This window comes from Brassica napus, chromosome A8 (genome assembly GCF_020379485.1).
Source record: "Brassica napus cultivar Da-Ae chromosome A8, Da-Ae, whole genome shotgun sequence".
Lineage (NCBI taxonomy): Eukaryota > Viridiplantae > Streptophyta > Magnoliopsida > Brassicales > Brassicaceae > Brassica > Brassica napus.
Window position 1 is genome coordinate 1121729 of NC_063441.1, and position 22049 is coordinate 1143777.

The 22049-nt window shown below is 29.4% G+C and overlaps 1 protein-coding gene across 1 annotated transcript; it reads left to right on the top strand.

The window, feature by feature from the left end:
• The first annotated feature begins 13377 nt into the window (after window positions 1–13377).
• Window positions 13378–14496, top strand: LOC125577425 (putative F-box protein At1g32420). Its single transcript, XM_048738936.1, has one exon. It carries the CDS (start codon window positions 13378–13380, stop codon window positions 14494–14496), a length of 1119 nt encoding a protein of 372 aa, XP_048594893.1.
• The last annotated feature ends 7553 nt before the right edge of the window (window positions 14497–22049 follow it).

The following is a 22049-nucleotide window of genomic DNA, read 5'->3' on the forward strand; positions in this document are numbered from 1 at the left end:
ATTAACGGTTTATAAGTTGAGGGTTTATAATGTTGAAAACTTAATTGATGGGTTTTTTTACGATTTAAAAATAGTTGAGGGTTTTTATCACTAAAAGTCATTAAATGGTTTAAAAATTTGAGAATTTGTACTCCCTACACACAACATATTCCCTATTTGCACTCCATACCCTATTTCCCCCCATTTTTTTTCCCCCCATCATCACCTTTTTCCCTCAACTCTATGGTATCTCACTTCTTTTTGTATATTGAGCTAATTTACTCAAAAAATTTATTATCATTTATACATTGTTTTATATTAATATAAGCCTTTAAAACTAATTTGTAAATTTTAATACATTAATTTATTATAAAAGTAATTTATACATCCTAAATTAATAATTTTTAGTAATACTTACAACTTAATATAACTTCAAAATATTAAATAATTTGATATTTGGCAATAGTGATATAAGAAAATTTGTGTGTTTATGTCGTCATTGTCAAATATCAAATAATTTAAAGTTTCTAAGTTATATTAAGTTTTAAGTAGTGTCGAGGATAATTCATCTATGAAATCAATTTTTCTATTTAGAGTAGGACGCATTTTTTTCTATTTTCATGATTTTCGTCTAAAACTAATTTGTAAATTTTAATACATTAATTTATTATAAAATTAATTTATACATCCTAAATTAATAATTTTTAGTAATACTTACAACTTAATATAACTTCAAAATATTAAATAATTTGATATTTGGCAATAGTGATATAAGAAAATTTGTGTGTTTATGTCGTCATTGTCAAATATCAAATAATTTAAAGTTTCTAAGTTATATTAAGTTTTAAGTAGTGTCGAGGATAATTCATCTATGAAATCAATTTTTCTATTTAGAGTAGGACGCATTTTTTTCTATTTTCATGATTTTCGTCTAAAACTAATTTGTAAATTTTAATACATTAATTTATTATAAAATTAATTTATACATCCTAAATTAATAATTTTTAGTAATACTTACAACTTAATATAACTTCAAAATATTAAATAATTTGATATTTGGCAATAGTGATATAAGAAAATTTGTGTGTTTATGTCGTCATTGTCAAATATCAAATAATTTAAAGTTTCTAAGTTATATTAAGTTTTAAGTAGTGTCGAGGATAATTCATCTATGAAATCAATTTTTCTATTTAGAGTAGGACACATTTTTTTCTATTTTCATGATTTTCGTCTTCCGACTCATACTTCCTCCTATCCCCTCCCCCCCCCCCCCATACATTGTTTTATATTAATATAAGCCTTTAAAACTAATTTATAAATTTTAATACATTAATTTATTATAAAATTAATTTATACATCCTAAATTAATAATTTTTAGTAATACTTACAACTTAATATAACTTCAAAATATTAAATAATTTGATATTTGGCAATAGTGATATAAGAAAATTTGTGTGTTTATGTCGTCATTGTCAAATATCAAATAATTTAAAGTTTCTAAGTTATATTAAGTTTTAAGTAGTGTCGAGGATAATTCATCTATGAAATCAATTTTTCTATTTAGAGTAGGACGCATTTTTTTCTATTTTCATGATTTTCGTCCTCCGACTCATACTTCCTCCTATCCCCCTCCCTATGAAATAAACTTTCAACTTTAATTCCGTTAACATATGTTACTCTCCGTTTTAAAAACCGTGACGGAAGGTGACATACATTAACGGTTTATAAGTTGAGGGTTTATAATGTTGAAAACTTAATTGATGGGTTTTTTTACGATTTAAAAATAGTTGAGGGTTTTTATCACTAAAAGTCATTAAATGGTCTAAAAATTTATTATCATTTATACATTGTTTTATATTGATATAAGCCTTTAAAACTAATTTGTAAATTTTAATACATTAATTTATTATAAAATTAATTTATACATCCTAAATTAATAATTTTTAGTAATACTTACAACTTAATATAACTTCAAAATATTAAATAATTTGATATTTGGCAATAGTGATATAAGAAAATTTGTGTGTTTATGTCGTCATTGTCAAATATCAAATAATTTAAAGTTTCTAAGTTATATTAAGTTTTAAGTAGTGTCAAGGATAATTCATCTATGAAATCAATCTTTCTATTTAGAGTAGGACGCATTTTTTTCTATTTTCATGATTTTCGTCCTCCGACTCATACTTCCTCCTACCCCCCCCCCCCCCCCCCCCCCCCAAAAAATAATGCATGATTATTTTTATTTGCATTTATTTCTAAACAAATACGTTATATTTTTGTTTTCTTGATCAATAAAATAAGGGCTATTATCATAAATAGACTATTTTCAAGTTTTGGTCACAAAAATAGACCACAAAGAGAAAAATGACCAAAATATTTCATTTAATAGGTAAAAGGACACTAATACCTTAGATATATAAAAAACAAAAAATAATAAAAATAAATAAAAAATAAATTTTTATATAGTTTTAGATTATATGTCTTCAAATTCAAACTTTTTTTTGAATTTTTTTTATTTGTTTTTCAAATTTTCTTTTCGTAATTTGAAAATACTTTTTGAAACTATTTTTAAAATTTTTATTTTCAAATTTTTAATATTTATTTTCTATTTTATAAAATTTTAAACCTCAAACCCAAATCCCCACTCCTTAGCTCTAAAACTTAAGGTTTGGATTAGTTAACCCTACGGGTATAAGTGTATATTTACCTCTTTAATAAAATATTTTGGTCATTTTGATTCGTAGAGTCTATATTTGTGATAGAAACTTTTTTAGTGATATCCTAGGGTGTTCCCCATAAAATAATATATTTGATATATTATTCTTGATTTATTGTATTACTTTATGTTTTAGTAGAATCACGAAGAATGTTAGATTATTTTATCCTAACAAGTAGCAGAAATTGTAAAAACTTATAAAATCATTGTGAAACCGTATAAATCATATGTAAAAGTATTAAAATATTTCTGAAGCTTTATAAATCAGTTATAAAGTAATTTTTTAAAATTTATAATTAGTTTTAAAGGTTTATATCAATATAAAACAATGTATAAATGATAATAAAGTTTTTAAACCATTTAGTGACTTTTAGTGATAAAATCTCTAAACTATTTTTGAATTGTAAAAAAACCTCTCAACTAAGTTTTTAACATTAAAAATCCTTTGAGAGATCTTTATCAATCAAGTATCAACTCTATTAAATGTTCTTGCAATCTTTAAATTTTTGTCACATTATAAACACCGGTTCTCTTTGGTGTATTATATTAGTCTTATTCCAATTTAGATTTATACATATTTTTCGGCTCATAATTGTATTGATTCAACCTTAAGAAATAAATATTAGAAAGACCAATTTTTAACGGTTGTATGAATATCACCATATAACAAAGAGACCAAACTTTCTACATTGTGTAGCAGTCTTCTCCATGATGCAGTCCATGAATTCAGCGATACATTTTAATTCCAAATATATCAAAATATAAATAATGAAAAGTTCATCCTTGGATGACATCAAACTTCTTCCTTTAGTTTCTAAATCTTCTTCCTCATCTCGAACGGGGGTTCTTAGGCGGACGTTAGTTCCATAACAAATCCAATAAAATTTGGATCGAGTATGAAGAAGGTATCACATTTTCACGACATTTTAATCTTAATCCTACGTAAGTAATTCATATTTAAAATAAATTAATCTAATGGAATAATTTGTAAACTACCCTATTTAAGATTGTAAATTTGAAAAATACACTGTTATAATAATATTTTGCAAACTACACTTATTTATGTGCTATAAGATTCTTTTGCCCTTATTTAATTTTAAATTCAAAAAGTTTAAATAATAAAACTTGAAATTATTTGTATTATAAATATTATTAGATAATTATATTAAATTATAATATTTAAAATTATATATGGATAACAATTGAATATTTATAATGGTATCTCTGAAACATATCTGATATAGAGATTGTTCGTAAAACCCTTCTATCATATTTTCTTATTAAATGCTTTGTGAATATAAAATATTTTGTTTAGTCATGAAGTTTAAAAGAGTTGAGTATATAAAACCTAGCCGAGAATATAATAAATGATATGTTAATTGAGTTTTGAGAGACTGAAAAAAGTCAAAGAGTTCGCGATAAAGAGCACATCCATTACATATATAGGTCAAAAGATTGCGAATGTTTTTAAGAAAACTGTGGTGATTATAGGTGTATTTAAGAGTCTAAATTATAACAAAAAATATCATCAAACTCCAAAGTTACATGTTGACAATGACATGATTATGTATTCCTCCTAAGATACAAAAAAAAGAACTACAACTATTTAAAAAAGTACAAAAACCAAGTTAAAAAAAAATTACTAAAACCCAGAAGTTTTTAAAAAAAATATTAAATTCCAGAATGTTTTGTTGTATAACTTAGAGCAGAACACATAAATCATTATGTTTATTTGTTCTATTTCTATTAACTTATTCTTTAAGTATTAAAATTATTATACTCTTAGTTAGGTTAATTAAGTAATTTCACTTATAAATAAGTGTAGTTTTCAAAAAATTAAAAATATGGTGTACTTTTCAAAATATATTCTCATTTGATGGCATTTTTCGAAATTTTCCCTAATCTAAAACCTTTAATATAAAACAAATCATATAAATAATGATGATATAAGAAAACTTAAAAGTGTGTTCCCTATATTCTAGCCCAAAAATACGATATTAAATTAAATTAAGATTAGACAGAAAAATATGGGAACTAAATATTATGTAAGTGAAATAGAGTACAAATATATGTTGCATAGAGTTCTCCAAGATAAATATGTTTTTAAAAACATTATATTATAGGATAATAAAAATACAGTAACTATTGTAAGAGATAAAATTATTTCAATAAACGGATTCCTTTTATTTCTAATGTAGGGATATAATTCCCGTTTATATATTAATCTAAACCATTAAATTAGACTTTTCTAAGAACCAAATTCGTGTATTGGCACGCATGGAAGTACAAATTATAATAGGTCAACTCTAAATGTATATTTTCACTTTAGAGATATGTTTTTCAATTTTATGCAGTAACTAAGATTATATACTTTATACTTTGTAGTTTTTCATTTCTGCTTGAATTTCTAAGATAGTTTATCTACCATTTTAATGTTTGAAACTTAATAAGGTAGATATCTATAAACTTTTATATTACAATGTAATTTAAAATAGTGTTGAACTTAATAAGATGACTTTTAAAGTAGTGTTGAACTTAACAAAAAATACAACACTATTTTAAAAGTCATTTTATACGAACACTCACATTATATATATGGTAAATTAGAAATATAAGATATTATAAATTTAAATATTTTTAAATATTATATTTTTATACTGTCGAAGATGGTCTTATACTCTTATATATGTCACATTAATATTTATTTTACTTTATAGTTTTTGTTTTGCATTTTGTTAAATGGAACTATTTGAGGAGTTGTAAATCTTACTTCGGTTTGCGTTTCATGGCGGATTTGTCTAGAAAGGTAGAGCGAAACAAAGACGAATAAGTGATTATGAATCACAAATTCTATTACTGACTCTCACATTCGGAATCGGGATGGGAGACTTTACGGGAGGAGATCAACGAGCTTTTGAGAAGAATATATGTTTTCTGGGATTGAGTAACTCCACATGAACAGTAAGTTAAAATATTAGTGGGTTGGGGAGACATAAAATAGGATGGGGATTAATAGAGAGAGCGAGAGAAAAATCGAGATCGCGGTGGTGGTGACTACAGACAACGAGAAATTAGAAGAGAGAGTCGGTTGTTTTCCATTTTTTGAAACTACATAGACGAAACACGTTCAGTTAGGTAGGGGCCTAGCTAGAAATCAATAAATGGTGACTATTTGAAGATTAATGGGCGAATTATTTTTTGATTTATATGGATTTACATTTAAAAAAACTTTAAGGCATCAGGTTGGCATAATTGTTTAGCCACTTCTATTGTTCTCAGCCAACCCGAGTTCGATTACGCGTAATGCAATTTTGTATTTTTTCAGTTCCATTAATGAAGGGTACATTAGTCGTCATTCACATGCCGTCTTTATCTTTAGGGTTTTCAAGTCGTTTTGTTGTGTGTTTTTTTTTTTTTTTTTTGGTAAAAGATTTTGTTTTGTTGTGTGTTTTCTTGCCGTTTTTACTCCAAATCTTGATTTTATTCTTTATATGAGGATGAGAGCTATCAAAATTAATTTTTATTGTTTTAGAAAACTTTCAGATATAGTTTTTTTTAATAGATTTCTTCAAGTCGTTTTTCACAGTCAACTCCGCCTTCCACATTTCCGCTGTTGACACAGAAATAACTCGGAGCTCCGCCTAGGCCAACCGATCATCACTTTCTCGGCACAGTGACCCGCTGTGCAGCGTTGACTCGGCCGAGTTTTTGATCATTTGTTTCCATAACGAAACTGTGGGCATAAATATGAACGGGAGTAAGAACAAATTAAATAGCAAAGGAAAGTGAAAGAACAAAGGCAAAGAAAAGTGATAAAAACAAGGGAAATTGGATTCTATAGCACAAAAAAAAATTATAATTAAGTCAGTAGTTCTTTACCCTAAAACACAACGATACACCGTATATTTTCTATAATAATACCTTTATACCCCACTCGCAACCGGCTAGAATTAAAATAAAAAAAAATTCATCTTTTCTTCTTTGACATCGTGGCCTCTTCATCTTCACTCACACATTAACTGTTATTTTTGGAAGATAAAATTAATTAGTTTCACTGTTAAAAGCGTTTCCGGTGACTGGTTGCGGTGAAGGGTCTACGAAGAGTCATAAGCATCGTTATTTAAGATCTACTCACACCGTCCGTCATGTGTGTTGTGGGATTTATGGGCTTTTGTCAATGAGTTCGGTGACGATTTCTTCAACATACAGTAGTAGTCATAAAATTGCAGAGGTTAGTCTTTTTGTTTCTGATATATTCAACGATTGATACTGCATGTCCCAGTCTAAGAGTAGATGAATCAAAATTGAGATTGCATGCCGCAATCGGTATCTGTAAAGCCCTGGAACCGCAAGTTTGTGGCTTCAGTGTCGTATAGTATGGTTGATTCTATTCCATATCAGTGTCATAGTACATACTTCTACTTACATAGTGTATACCGCTATATTATGTCTGAAAAAAAGGACGAGGGGAAGAAGATGAAGTTGCAGACCATACTATATTCGTTAGAATTATAGTATAGTATGTATTATTATTACGGTTATTTATGTAAGGTTACTATACTATTAGATATAGTATTCTATTCTTTACGTTTCTCTATATTATTTTCTTTATATATAATTGTTTATAGATTGTATTTGGGTTTATAGGATCTTACCTAGGGTTTAGATTTATTAAGTAGAGATTTGAGTATAGGAGGATTCGGTGGTTCATTATTTACATATGTTGTGTTAAATCTATATTATATTTGCATTATCTATAGGATTATGTTCTATTTGAAATTACTTACTATACTGTATATTTGTTTTCCATTCTGTTTGACAGTGTGTTATCTTTTTCTGCATATGGTAAATAAATTGGTGACGTTGTCTTCGGTCTCTCGTGTGATACTAAACGACCACGTCATCTCTACCAGTAACCGGCAACTTGTACATTGAAAGGACAAAACCGGACTTTTCTTTGCCTAAATGTTAGCGAATGAATTATGTCAAAATCACTGATATATTCTTCATTTCCATTAGTGTTTTGTATATTGAGCAAATTCTCCCTAAAAACAATATATAAATCTGCTACAAAATTTTCTTTCAAAGGGTTGTGTCTTTTGGTATTTCCAAAAAAAAAAAGAAGGGTCGTGTCTTTTGAATTAGCGATGATTGAAAGTTGTTTAGACACCGTTTAGATTAACTGATGACGTCATACGTTTAAATGAGGGTGTTTTTCAAAACCAACCCATATTTTCAAGTCAAATCCAAAACCAACCCTTTTTTTTTTGTCCATACTATTCATCAATAAAATTTCCATACTATCCTTATGTTTTTGAATTATTCACAAAATTGCCATTTTTATTTATTTTTTTTATTAATTTCGAAATTAACAAAAAATCAAATACACCCTAACCATTTCTTCTTATTTACAAAAATGCCATCATCATCAATTTTTCCAACCACCATGAACCACCATTTTTGAGCTCTAAAGCTCTAGAATTCAATTTTCAACCACTTTTTTTCTCATTATAACCCAAAAAACTTCATTTTCTCTCATCTCCTCTACATTTCCATCTAAAAAACTCTCATAACTATCATTTTCATAATCACAAACTTCATATTTTCGAGTTTCTTCATTAGTGAATCGTTAAAGATGCTTCTTTTTGCTCATATTTGGAGTTTGGACGGTTGAAAAGGTTGGAAACAAGCTTTACACATGAAAAATGTAACTATTTACATGGTTTTCGTTCTTTTTCAGATCTGTGTCGCGACGGTAGACTGTTTTGTATGTCTACGCCTCCGTGGAGACTTACGATGCAGTCTATTTGTCAACGCACGGGTTAGTTTTGCAATTGAGCAGACAAATTTTTTTTCTAACGCAGACTTCCCCAGTAGTCTCCGTCTTTACCTTTGACAACAAAAATAAAACTTTCGGTAGACTTACTAAGACGTCTACCTAAAAGAGGTTAGTTTTTCATTTGACCGAACTTTTGACTTTTCAAAATAGACTTCAACGGAAGTCTACAAAATGTAGACTGCCAACAAAGTCTATAAAAGGTCAGTTTTGCATTTGACCAAAACTTTGACTTCGTGGAATAGGTTAGTTTTGTGTTTGACCAAAAAGTTTAAAAAGCAATCAAAAATTTATTAAATTGTAGACTTCATATGCAGTCTTCTTATCTTAAAAAAAAAATGTAGACTGCGTATAAAGTCTACTTTTTTATTTTGGTCAAATGCAAAACCAACCCGTCGGATTTGAGAGTAGACTTCACAAGAAGTCTACACACCCGTAGACGTTCATTTTAATCTACTGATTTGAAGTCAAACTTGGTCAATTGCAAAACTAACCTCTTTCAAAAAAATTCAAACATGTAGACTGCATATGAAGTCTAGTTCTGAAAGTCAAATCTTGGATGAATTCTGGTCAATTGCAAAAAGTAACCTTTTTAAATTGTAGACTGAAATGAAAGTCTACATGTACAAAATTACAACTTTTATTCAACTATAGAAAGCAACCCGTAAAATGGTCAATTGCAAAAACCAACCCAAAGAGTAGACCTATTTGACAGTCTACGTCTGTAAACTGAAAAGAACGTCACATCTTCAGAGACTAAATATTAAGTCTTCATAGAAAAATCTATAAAAATGTGAATTTGTGTATTATTCATTAATTGTTTTCTAGTTTTTTTGTTTGACAGTGTGTGTTAGTTAATCCTAATGGGTTTGAGTGATTTTGAAAATAATTTTTTTTTTATAATTATGAAGGTATAATTCATTTGATTTGACAATGTTGTTAGCTAATAATTGTAGACGTATTTCTAAGTCTTCGTTTATAGTTTTGCTAGTAAGGCTGAGCTTGTTTCAAAGCTGAAGTCGGTGACTGTGGAATATAATTTTACATTTTCAGCATATAAGACAACAAAAACTCTGTATGTGGCTAAGTGTCGTGTTCAAGGATGTGGTTGGAAACTTAGAGCGAGTGTGAAGTATGGGCCAAAGACATTTTGGGTGACAAAATATTCGAAAAAGATGAAGAATCGGAAAGGTTGAAGAATGTTCCTTGTGCATGATGGCTGTACACATGGTAAACTTCTTGAAATGACACAAGAAGATTATGATCTGGACAACAAAATTGAGAAGATGGTGCTAACCTATTCCTTACCAAACATCATTTAAAACAAATGACTCCGAATAGGAATATACTCCTCTTATGCCTGTCACGAATAATCGACAAGTACGGAACTTGATCGAGTTATCTAAGACACACTTTGTACGCCTTTGTGTATCAAGCCTGCGCCAATACACTAAAAAAATTTGGATTGACTATATGTTAAATAATAAGTGTAGACGTTTTTGTAAATCTACAAATGTAGACTGCAGTTGAAGTCTACGTCGTAAATTCTATTAAAAGTGTATTTGTGTATTATTCATCATATTTTTTCATGATTTAATTATTTTACAGTGTATGTTAGTAAAATTTTAATGGTCTTGGATGAATTTCACAATTTAATGTGTTATAATTATACACTTGATACTTATTGCAAATTGTTTTGATTAGTATTATTCTTGAAAATTTTTGGGAAAATTTTGTATAGATTTTCTTCTTCTCACATGTGTGTTAGTTATTATTTTAGCTTATGGTGGTTTTACTTGTTTGGTTGGTTAGATCTTGTGAAAAAATTGATATCTAACAAAAAATTAATAATATCATACAAGTGAAAACAACTAAAAATGAATACAATGTTTATAGATTATGCATTAAAAAATTATTTAAAAATTAATATTTTATTATGAAAGTTATTACAGAGCAATATATTAAAAAGTATTCTTGAGTATGTTTGATTTTTCATAATCTTGATGCTTCAAATAAAGTCTTGGAAAAAGTACCTGCCAAATAAGATAGAGTTATGAGAAAAACATAAGATAAAAAATAAAATCATATTTTAGTAGACTTTTTATTAAGTCTACGTAAAGTTATTGTTTAGTAGACTTTAGTTGAAGTCTACACTAATGGAAAATTTTCATATTTAAAAGTGTGCATTTAGAAAATTTGAAAATACTTTGTTCTGGAAAATATTTCAAAAATGGTTTTTTGTCATCCTTGTAACAAAGCAAAAAGATAATGTATGAATCTATAAATTTAGTTCATTATAAACACAAAATATCTTATAATGAATATATGGAAAGCTTACATTTTTGGGAAGATGATTTGAAAATATTGGAAGAGAATACCTGCAAAATAAAATAAAATTTTAAAAAATAAGATAAAAATTAAAATCATATTTGAGTAAACTTCTAATGAAATTTGCTTAAAATTCAAGGCTAGTAGACTTCATTTGAAGTCTACCAGCCGTAAGTTTTAAGTAGATTTCAAATGAAGTCTACTCTATAAAAAAAAATAGATCTGAAAAATAATACATTAAAAATATGAAATAAGTTTAAATCTAAAAAACTTTTAAAAATATGATTTAATAGACAAAATAGTTATAAATTAAAGACATATTAATATGAATTTTAATATGTAACTTTATTTGAATATAAATACTAGAACACATATTTTAAATCTATAGATGTAAACCTTACATTTCTAGGAGGAGAAGAGAACAACTATGGAAGAAAATACCTGCAAAATAAGATAAAATTATTAAAAAACATAGAAAAAAAATTAAAGTCATATTTTTGTAGACTTCCAATGAAGTCTGCTTAAACTTTATGGTTTAGTAAACTTCATATGAAGTCTGCAAGCTTTAGTAAACTTCTTTAGAAGTCTACACTGTCTGATAATTTTCAGATCTGAAAAAATCTATATATTTTGAAATGTGAAAATAATTTTAAATCTGAAAATACTTTACATAATATAATTTATAAGGTAAACTAGTAGCAAATTAATGTAGAGAGCTTGATCTATAAATTTATTTGAATATAAACATGTAAATACATATTTAAAATCTATTAATCTAAAACTTACATTTTTAGAGGAGATGATGAAATCCATGAGTGATAATACCTACAAAAAAAGATAATATTGTGAGAAATAAACATAAAATACACATTTAAAATCTATAGATCTAAAACTTACATTTTTTAAAGGAGAAGATGAAAACCATGAATCATAATATCTAAAATGACAAGATAATATTGTGAGAAAGACTTGAGAAAATTTTAGAGAGAAAGAAGATAATGAGAGAGATTTAGAAACAATTGAGAGAATTTTAGAGAGAAGAGAGAAAGTTTTAGAGAGAAGGGAGAGAGTTTTAAGAACTTGTGCAGCCACTTTAGAGAGAGATTGAATAAATTTTGTTTATATAGGGAGACAAAAATGTAACTAGGTTAAAATTTACGATACTGTAGACTTCGTTTGAAGTCTACTAAAATTAAAATTTTGGAGTAGATCTTACTATAACATAGTAGACCTTTTTGGAAGTCTACTATAATAATTTAATTATTGTTGTTTATTCTTTATTATTTTAATAATTTTAATATATGATTTATTAAATTTATTTCTTTATTTTTTAATAGTTATAGTATATGATTTCACTTTTTTATTCTTAAGGAACTTAACTTAGTTTAAATATAATGATTTTTTGTAAAACAAATTGAAAAATATAGACTGAAAAAGACGTCTTCAGATAAATAGACTTTATTGTAGGTCTACGAAACCCTAAACCACAAATATCAAACCCTAAATGTTTTGCTTGATAATCAAAAAGTCTCATTTATACAAAATATAAACTACTAAACATTAATATGCAGATTTAAGTTAATAAAACAAAAAAAAAAAAAAAATCTAAAATCTAACCCTATGAAATCAACTACTAAAAGACATAACATGTTAGAACCTTTTGTTTCTAAACTATGAACATAGTCTAGCACATGATAACCAAATTAGTATATATTCTTCAAAATTGTTCGATTATATGAAATTTTAATTTATTTACTTCATATTATCCATTATATTGATGATTAATTAAAAATATCACAATAATTATTTTTATACATTTTCAAAATTAAATTAGTAGACCAAATTAGAGTGTAGACTACAAAACAAGTCTATAAAGTAGACTTCGTAGGAAGTCTATATATATGTAGACTTCTTTTATTACGTGTAGACTTCCAAAGGATAGAAACGTAAAATACATTTATGTTTTTTGTTTGGTCATAAGGGTGAAATAGTACTTTCACTACTCCTTTAGGTTGGTTTTGCATTTGACTGAAAGTGGGGTACACTTTTACATTTGACTTGAATATTTGGGTTGGTTTTAGCAAATGTCCCTTTAAATGAAGCTAAAAATTGACCATTAGATTGCATAAGGGAGCAATCTCTACTTTTAGATTTGATTTTTATTTTCCTATAAAAAAAATGCGGACATCAATGAAGACAAAAAAGTTGGTTTGCTATTAATTATATATATATAGATTCTATGATAAACTCTACTCTAAATTTTCCAAAATAGAAAGAAATGATATGATTTGACCCCAAAAAAAAGGAAGAAATGATATGTTATCTTTTTCGTTCATGCATTTGTTTGTTTCTCCATTTGTTGGCTAGATTTGGTTCATGCATTAGTTGACCAACAACAAAAGGGACAACAAAAGGGTGTACGTATATATATGTTAGGGTTTGTGTTAGAAGATAAGGAATAGAACAAACAACTACAAACAAGGGACAACAAAAGGGTGTACGCAACTTCTGACATCTTATGGCCAGAAAAAGAAAAAGATCCGGTGATGGTATCAACACACCTCTGGATCTAACCGTAGAGATCCTCCACAGACTTCCAGCAAAGTCCCTCGCGAGGACCCGATGCGTCTCTAAGCAATGGAGAACTATTATCGACGACTACATAGTCAAAAACTCCGTCGTGACTCGGTCTTTGAGTCAACCCTCGCCTGATGCTCCACACTTCATATTGGATACTTTGTTAGACTGTGGTGTGGTCTTCTCGTACACTTACTCTCGTCAAATTAGAAGCGAAAGAAACCAAATCGTAGAGAAAATGTTTGCCATGACCGCAACAGCGAGAGAGTTTCAATACGTTCGCGGCTTGATCGGGTTTTGGTCATGTACTCGTGGTCAGTTCACGTTGCACAACCCTACCACAAGGCGTTCTGTTCCCTTACCCGATACAGGTATACCCCCAAGGCGGTTCTACTTATTCGGGTACGACCCGATGAGGAATCAGTACAAAGTAGCGTGCATAGCAAGGCCAACAAGTGAGCCGGAGCAGTCTTATAAAGTTTTCACGTTGGGAGATCTCGGAAAGGAGTGGAGGAATATCAAATGCTGCATCGAACGTCACAGTCCATTCGGAACTGCAGTTTGCATCGGAGGGACAATCTATTACACAGCAAAGGCGGAGAATCAGAGAAATGTTATCATTAGCTTCAATGTTGTGTCTGAGAAGTTTAGTCATGTATTTCAGGTTCCGGAAAAATTAAATGTAAGGTATGGAAAATCATCTCTTGTAGACTACCAAGGGAAGTTAGGATGCATATGTTACAACTACCTCAACAATGAGGATATGGATGTGTGGGTTATGGAGAATGCGGAGAAGCAAGAGTGGTCGAAGATTACACACATGGCTGTGCTTCAAGGAATACCAAGATCTATGTGCAGATTTGGTGTGACACATCCTGGTGGTGAAATCGTTATAGTCCCTTATTTTTATTATTACTTAGGGTCAGAGGGTTATTACTATAATCCAAACATAAATAGTCGTAGAAGTTTTGTAATCCAGTCACCAAGGTTAGGAGGCACTGATCTCGTTAGGATCTGGCCTGTCACGGATCCTGTTGAGAATATTATGTCTTTGATGTAATTCCTTGCTTCGGTTGAAATTTTTTCAATATTAATAATATCATTGTGGTCGAGTTATAATGACTGAAACACAAGTTAAATATAATTCCTCTATTGAGGGAATGAGGGTATGTAGTCGGGTTCTTTTTTTTCACGTTAATAAGGTTATCTAATGATGATCGGAATAGAACAGAAGTAGAGTCATAAATAACATAGAAGATAAAATATTGTCTTATTAGTAATAAACTATCTTTTGTTCGTTATAAACTCTATGGTTTGCATTCTTGTTTATTAATTGTGTTAGCATTATTTATTGAATAATGTTTAAACAAGATGATATAGGAAAATGCGAAATTGTTGGGGAAAATAGTTATGTTCTTTTTTTATTTGCATTATTGTTCATTTCTTTGGTATTAGGAAAAGCAGTCATAGTTGGGTAGAGCTGTAAACTGGGCGAGCCCATGTCCATTAGCCCATATCTATTTGTCCATTCATTGTTTGTGGACAGCAAAGTGATCATGTCCATTAAGAACCATGTCCATTAAAGACCATACCCACTAACACCCATATTTTTATGGGCTGCCATGGGGTCCATAATGACCATATAAGAAAATTTTAAATTTTAATTTATAAGCATACAATTATATATAAAAGTTCATAAAATTAAAATTCATCCATAAATTCAAAAGTACAACAATACATAAGTTCATAAATACAACAATTACGGTTTTGGTGGGAAAAATTGATTTTGCAGTTTTGGCGGAAAAACTCGATTTTGCAGTTTTGACGGAAAAACTCGATTTTGCAGTTTTGACGGAAAAACTCGATTTTTCAGTTTTGGCGGAAAAAACTCATTTTTGCGGTTTTGGCGGAAAACTCGATTTTTTGATTTTGGCAGAGAAACTCGATTTTTCGGTTTTGCCATGGGGTCTATAATGACCATATAAGAAAATTTTAATTTATAAGCATACAATTACATATACAAGTTCATAAAATTAAAATTCATCCATAAATTCATAAGTACAATAATACATAAGTTCATAAGTACAACAATTTCGGTTTTGGCGAGAAAAATCGATTTTGCGGTTTTGGCAGAAAAACTCGATTTTCCGGTTTTAGCGGAAAAATTCGATTTTGCGTTTTGAAGAAAAACTCGATTTTCTGGTTCTGACGGGAAAATTTGATATTAAAATTTAAGCGAAAAAATCGATTTTACGAGTTTAGCGGAAAAACTTAAATTTTATAAACCTTAGGTTTTGTGACCATTGGACAGTCCACGTCCATAAAGCCCAAAATCAATAAAGACCATTTTCTTAATGGTCTTCCACATTTTGTCCAATGAAAACTAATGGGAAAAATGGGTTTGTCCATATTAAGCCCGTTTGTATATGGACATGGACAACCATTGGACGGCCCGCCCATTTGACACCTCTATAGTTGGGATCTTAGCCAGTGGCGGATCTAGATCAAGAATTGATCAGGGGCAAAACTATGGTCCAAGACTTGAAGACCATGGAAGAATCAGCTAGACATTGGTCTAAGGCACAACTTAATGGACTGAAATGGACTCAAGAAGGGTCTAATGGAATGAAAGGTGATCTAATAGGCTCCATGAAATTTTAGACCGAGAGAAGATAAAATCCTTTATAGAGTGTGGAGCAACAATAACTGATTATGAAATGTTATATATGGACAAACGTGTTTGGACAGAAAATGGACATGGTCAGGGCGCTCCGGTATGATCGAGAAATGAGATAGCCGAACCCGAAATGAGCAAGAAATGAGTGTGAAATGGATGATGAATGTCCGGATCTGGAAATGGACCAACAATAACACTTTTATCAACTAAATGAGCTTGGGGAACGATCTGGTTGGATCAGAATGACAATGGGGCGGACCTAATAAGGACTTGCTCGAACAAGGGGCTTATCAACCCATGAAGACAAAAGATCCACAACCATGGCTCAACTCTTGGCCGAATTTGTTTTAATTGTATATAATTTATTTTATTAATGTGTACACCACTTAGGATTAGATTTGTATTCTTAAACCAACTAAAAAATAGAATTAGGGTTTTGTTTTCACTAATCACGTTGATGTAGGATTAGGGTTTCAGTTTTTTTGAGCTTAAACTAAAGTGTACCCACAACCTGAATCAAGCAATAAACTATTTCCAGTCAAAATTCCTCCTTTGGAGAAACGTTACCTTTGTTCAGCCTTGAACATTACCTTCACATTAAAGAGAGTGATCTCTCATGAACCATCCATGGCATAACTAAGCAGGGTGATCATGTGTCATAAGAGTAGCATATCGTTCTGAGAGCATCCCATAGCTCTATGGTGAAGTTCACAATCCATCCAAGATTGATAGTATCCTCTTGATCCCTTCACCCACGCCTACTCAAGTGTTCCAGGGAAAGAAGCCTAAGCCCTTTCTCAAAAAAAAAAAAAAAAAGCCTATCAAAGGTGGCACAAAATGGTATCAGAGCCACTTGAAGGTTAGGGTTTGTATTCTTATTCTTGTTTCAGAAAAAATAATCTATCTATCTATCTATCTTAAACACTTTCTTCTCTGTCTATATTTTGTAAGACAAACCAAGACATCGTTTGAATGGAAATAGAAAGAAAATAAAGTTCAGAAGAAACGAGAACAGAGATCAAACGATCCAAAAAGAAAAACAAAGAAAATGCGTAGGAGAAATCGGGTTAGGACAGGTCAATCGGTTTGACACCAAAAATCCTTCGGTCTACCTATCTTCTTTCTGTTTTGGGTTAGGATTTCTAGATCTAAAGTGATTGGAATCTTGCTCAAGGCTAGACTCTCAAGGAAGAACAATAAAACTTGAGTAACTACTTACAAACCGAGAGAAAGAGAGTTATTTTCTGTAATCAGTTTGTTTAAGTATTTTTCAGGTAGCAAGATATATGGATCAGACAGGAGGAGACGTCGTGAGAAGGAATTAGTCTATAGCCATTTTAACTCAGTGACAAAAGTAGCTCTAGAAAGAAGAGTAAAATCTTTAAGAAAAGGAGATGCAAATGCTTTTGATGAGTTTGATTGTTTGCAGGAATGACCACGACCATGATGGTTGTTGGAGAGGAGAAGAGATCAGACTAGGTCTGCCAGAAAGGAACTAAAGGCTTATTATGTTAATATTTGCATTAATTAATATTTACTATGATTATCTAATTGATGTTAGAAAAAATATTTTAATTTAATATCTCAATATATTATGCCTACTCCATTTATGTCTACCACTACATTTAATTACACGAACCAAAAAATTGTTAAACAAAAAAAAAAAATTGTAAAACACATCAATTATCCTCTCAATCCTTCGTCTATCATATTTCACGTTGTATAATAAACGCAACAAATTAAATCGGCCACTACAATTAATAACACAAACCACTTATTCTTTGCATGCCCATACAAAGTTATACGCTTTGGCTCCGTGTTGCTGGGAACCTCTTTGGAACAGATCGAGATCCTGACTGGGACTGGGATAACACCATGACTTGTCTTCTTATGAGCACCTACGACAGGCTTACGTTTATTCTCTTTAGGCTTGTACTGAAGGTTACGATATTACATTTGGGGCGGGTGAACTGACAGAAAGCATAATAACATCTCAAAGCCGGTTGATCATATTGCTAGGATGGTGGACACAGCGGTTCGAAATTGTATCACCTCCACTGGTTACTAACTGCGACCAAAGCTGCAAGGTTTGATGAGAAGATGGTTTGAAACTCATTTCGCTTAACGTTTTGTCTCTACCTTATTATTTGCACTATAAATATTTACTTTGTACATATATATTTTTGGGGTGATCAATAAATTTGAATTTCATCAAAAAATAGTATTATATGTTTGTCAAAAATATAAATTAAAAATAGAGTATTATATGCTTTTAAAAAAAGTGTTACTTACATGAAATATTCTCTCAGCTCTCTATATGTCATTCATGTTAATAAAGAGACACCGGTACATAACCGATTGCACTTTTAAAATAGTAATGGACTAGGTGATTATCTGTGCATGTGCGCGGGATCAAATATATATTCTAATAATTGTTGAATACTGACATTGATCGTTCAACCATATTTATATCGCGTCATATAAGCCCACAAATGTATAGACTATAGAGTCATAGAACTTTAATTTAAAGTCGCGAGTGATGTCAAAAAAACTGTTGAGTATCGGACCAGGTTTGTTGATGTTTTGTTTTACGTAAAGCCGTATTAATTTACGTTGGGCTTACATAACAAAGCGGTACTCAGTCTGCTCTCTGCCGAAAAATACTACTATCAAAAAGAGAACATCAAAAGTATCGACGAAAAGAGAAAAGGAGATTAAGTTATCGATCGGTTGAGTTATTTCGATTGTGTCTACACATGTAATTTCAGTTTTGAGTCTTTAAATCTTTGTCTTTTTGATCTATTATTTGTTTACTCACGTTTGTTTTTTTTATCTGTTTTAATTTTATGTATGCATTCTCGAAACACATGAGCTTCAATTGATTCTCCAAGTGTGATAGTTGCAACAAAGACTGATTGGACTTATTTAAATAACTTCAATGTCGGATACATATAAAAAAAGAAAAGTTTTGAAGAACATCGACAACAACACATATCACATGTTAGTATTCAAATCAAAATTGAACTTTGTTATAGAATAATAAATGGAGAATGTGTCAAATATGACTCAAAAGTTGATTTTAAATGCAAAAGTATACACAAACTTGAATCAAATGTAAAGGTAACCCCAAAAGTCTTGTGAAATTACAACCATCCCCTTATGACCGAACAAAAAAACAGAATTTATTTTACGAATATAACCCCATAAATTCTTATGAGATTTTGTAAGTCTTCTGAAGTTTTGTAAGTCTTGAAGACTTCCGGTAAGTCTTCTCATATAATAGATCTTAAAGGTAATTTATAAATTTTGTAAAAAATATTTTGATCGGAAAAGAATTGAAATCATGTAATTGTAAACAGTTGTAAGTGATATAAATTAAGATATAATAAAATTGAATTGTTTTCAACATAGATGAGTGGAAGTAGTGAGTCATGATATTCCTTGGTTTAGAGTTTGGCAACATATATTGTAGTATTGTATGTATTCTTAGGGTTAGATTTTGGAAGCTTAAGATTTATTTTAAAAAAGTTGATCTATATGTATTTAGTTTTGTGTATATTTTAAACACTTTTTGAGTTGTATTTAAGTTTTATAAATTATTTGTTTCTATTTAGTTAATTATTTGAGTTCATGCTATATGTAGGGTCAAGACGACTTCCAAAAAGTCTTCTTCTTGTGTTTTTTACATTAGAATACTTTATGGAAGTCTTCTGAGTTAAAAATATTGAAGTGTTCTTATTCCCGCTAAAAATATTTTAGTTTCCCGCCTAAACATTAAATTAATTTATTTTGTCAAAAAAATATTAAACTAAAAATATAAAACTAAAAAACTAAAGTTTCTTTTCGACCCGAGATAAAAATCTTTGTCTCATAAACTTTTTTTGTTCTCTCTCTCTCTCTCCCTCGTCGTCTTCCGTGTTAGCCGTCTATCGAAAAATATAAACTAAAAAACTAAAACTCAAAACCCTAGTTTCTTTTCGACCCCAGAAAAAAATCTCTGTCTCATAAAATTTTTTGTTCTCTCTCTATCTCCCTCTTCGTCTTCCGTGTAAGTCGTCTATCGAATGACTTACATGTAAGTCGTCCGGATGAAATTAAATATTTAAGTTTTATTTTTCAATTACAAATAGTAACCCGAAACGACTTACATGAAAGTCATCTAAAAAATTAAATATTGAAGTTTTATTTTTTCTTGGATGACTTCTGTGTAAGTCGTTTAAGAAAAGTTAAATTTCTAACACAATCCGGTCAAATGCAAAACTAACCTTTTTTATCTTAGATGACTTACAAGGAAGTCTTCTCTGGTGTTTTCGATATTTTTTTGAAACAAATAAAACAGGAAGACTTTCAGAGAAGTCGGCTCAAAAAGACACACATAAAGTCAATTGCAAAACCAACTTCTTCATTGACTAGAAGACTTCCGTGCAGAAGTCTTAACGTAAAGAAGACTTAACGTAAGTCTTATGACAGACAGATCTGGAAAAAAATGATTTTGTACCTTAAATTAGTGAGATAACTTCCTTAGCACATAGAAGCCTTCTCCACGCACCCAGAACCTCAAACGAAAGCGACCCACCAAGAATCGTTAGCTTGAATGGCTCTACGAACTTTAAAAAAAATTAGAATCAAAATCTTGAGTTTTTTGGATGAATATAGAGAGAAAGTCAAAGAGATGTTGTTTTTAGTTCATAAGAAATGAGATAGAAGAAGATAAAATCGATTTTTAGGTGCATTAAAAGCTTCAAATTAGTTGTTCATTGTGGTTGGTGTATTGATGGTAATGACAATATTTTTAAATACTTGATGAAGATGAGGATGATAGAGTAAAATACTCATTTTCGAAAAGAAAAAAATAATGACATTTTCGTGAACAATCCGAACTTTTGGAGTGAATAGGGCAAGTCAAAATTCCAAAAACAAATATGAGTTAGTTTTGTGTTTGAGTTTGAATTTTGAATCATATTTTCAAAAATCCCATAATAATTTTTGGAATATGTTTAAGTTTTTTTTTTGGTAAAATATGTTTAAGTTATAGCCGAGTAAGTTAGATCTAGTAAATATATGTTATTTGGCTTAAAAGTCATCAAATTCTAAAACAAAATCCTTAAATTAGAACATGTGGATGACAAGATATAAAAAAAAAGTTCATTAAAAATAATTTAAATAACAAAAGCATTATAAAACATATATATGGTATTAGAAAGAAACAAATTGTAGGTGAATGATCAACTATTTTGGAACCAAGTAAAAAGCTTGTGATTAAAATCATGTCATCATATAATATAAAAGGGATTAGTAATAACTACTTCCTCTATTTCAAATTAGTTATCATTTTAAAATTTTGCACACAAATTATGAAACTAATTAAATATTCAAATTTGCCATTGTTTGACCATTAATTAAATCATACTTGGGCATTCCCGGAAAATCTAGGGGGTTCAAAGGTGCAAGTTTTTGGATTTGTTCAGGATCGATTTATTGGTTCAAAGGTACAATTAATTACACATCACATTTATGATTTTAAGATTTTATAAATGATTTAATTAATGGTCAAACATTCTCCAAATAAATTTTCATAATTTGGAGAATGAACAAAAACATTCTCCAAATAAATTTTGAATATTTAATTAGTAATGTAATCGATCACATTAATCTGAATATTTAACCAATCACATTAATCTAAAAAACATTCTTCAAATAAATTTTGTGTAATCGAAGATGGAACAATGTGGTATTTTTCTTGTAATTTATTATTAAATTATGTATTTCTATTTATAATTTTATATTTTAGTGTAAGATTTTATTAATAAATATTGCTGTAATATTTTTATATATCTGATAGTCATTTATAATTACGGATTTATTTTAATTATGAAAAATATAAGGACTATAGTGTACAATACAAATAATTTTGAAGTTAACTTTGAAATTTTGCT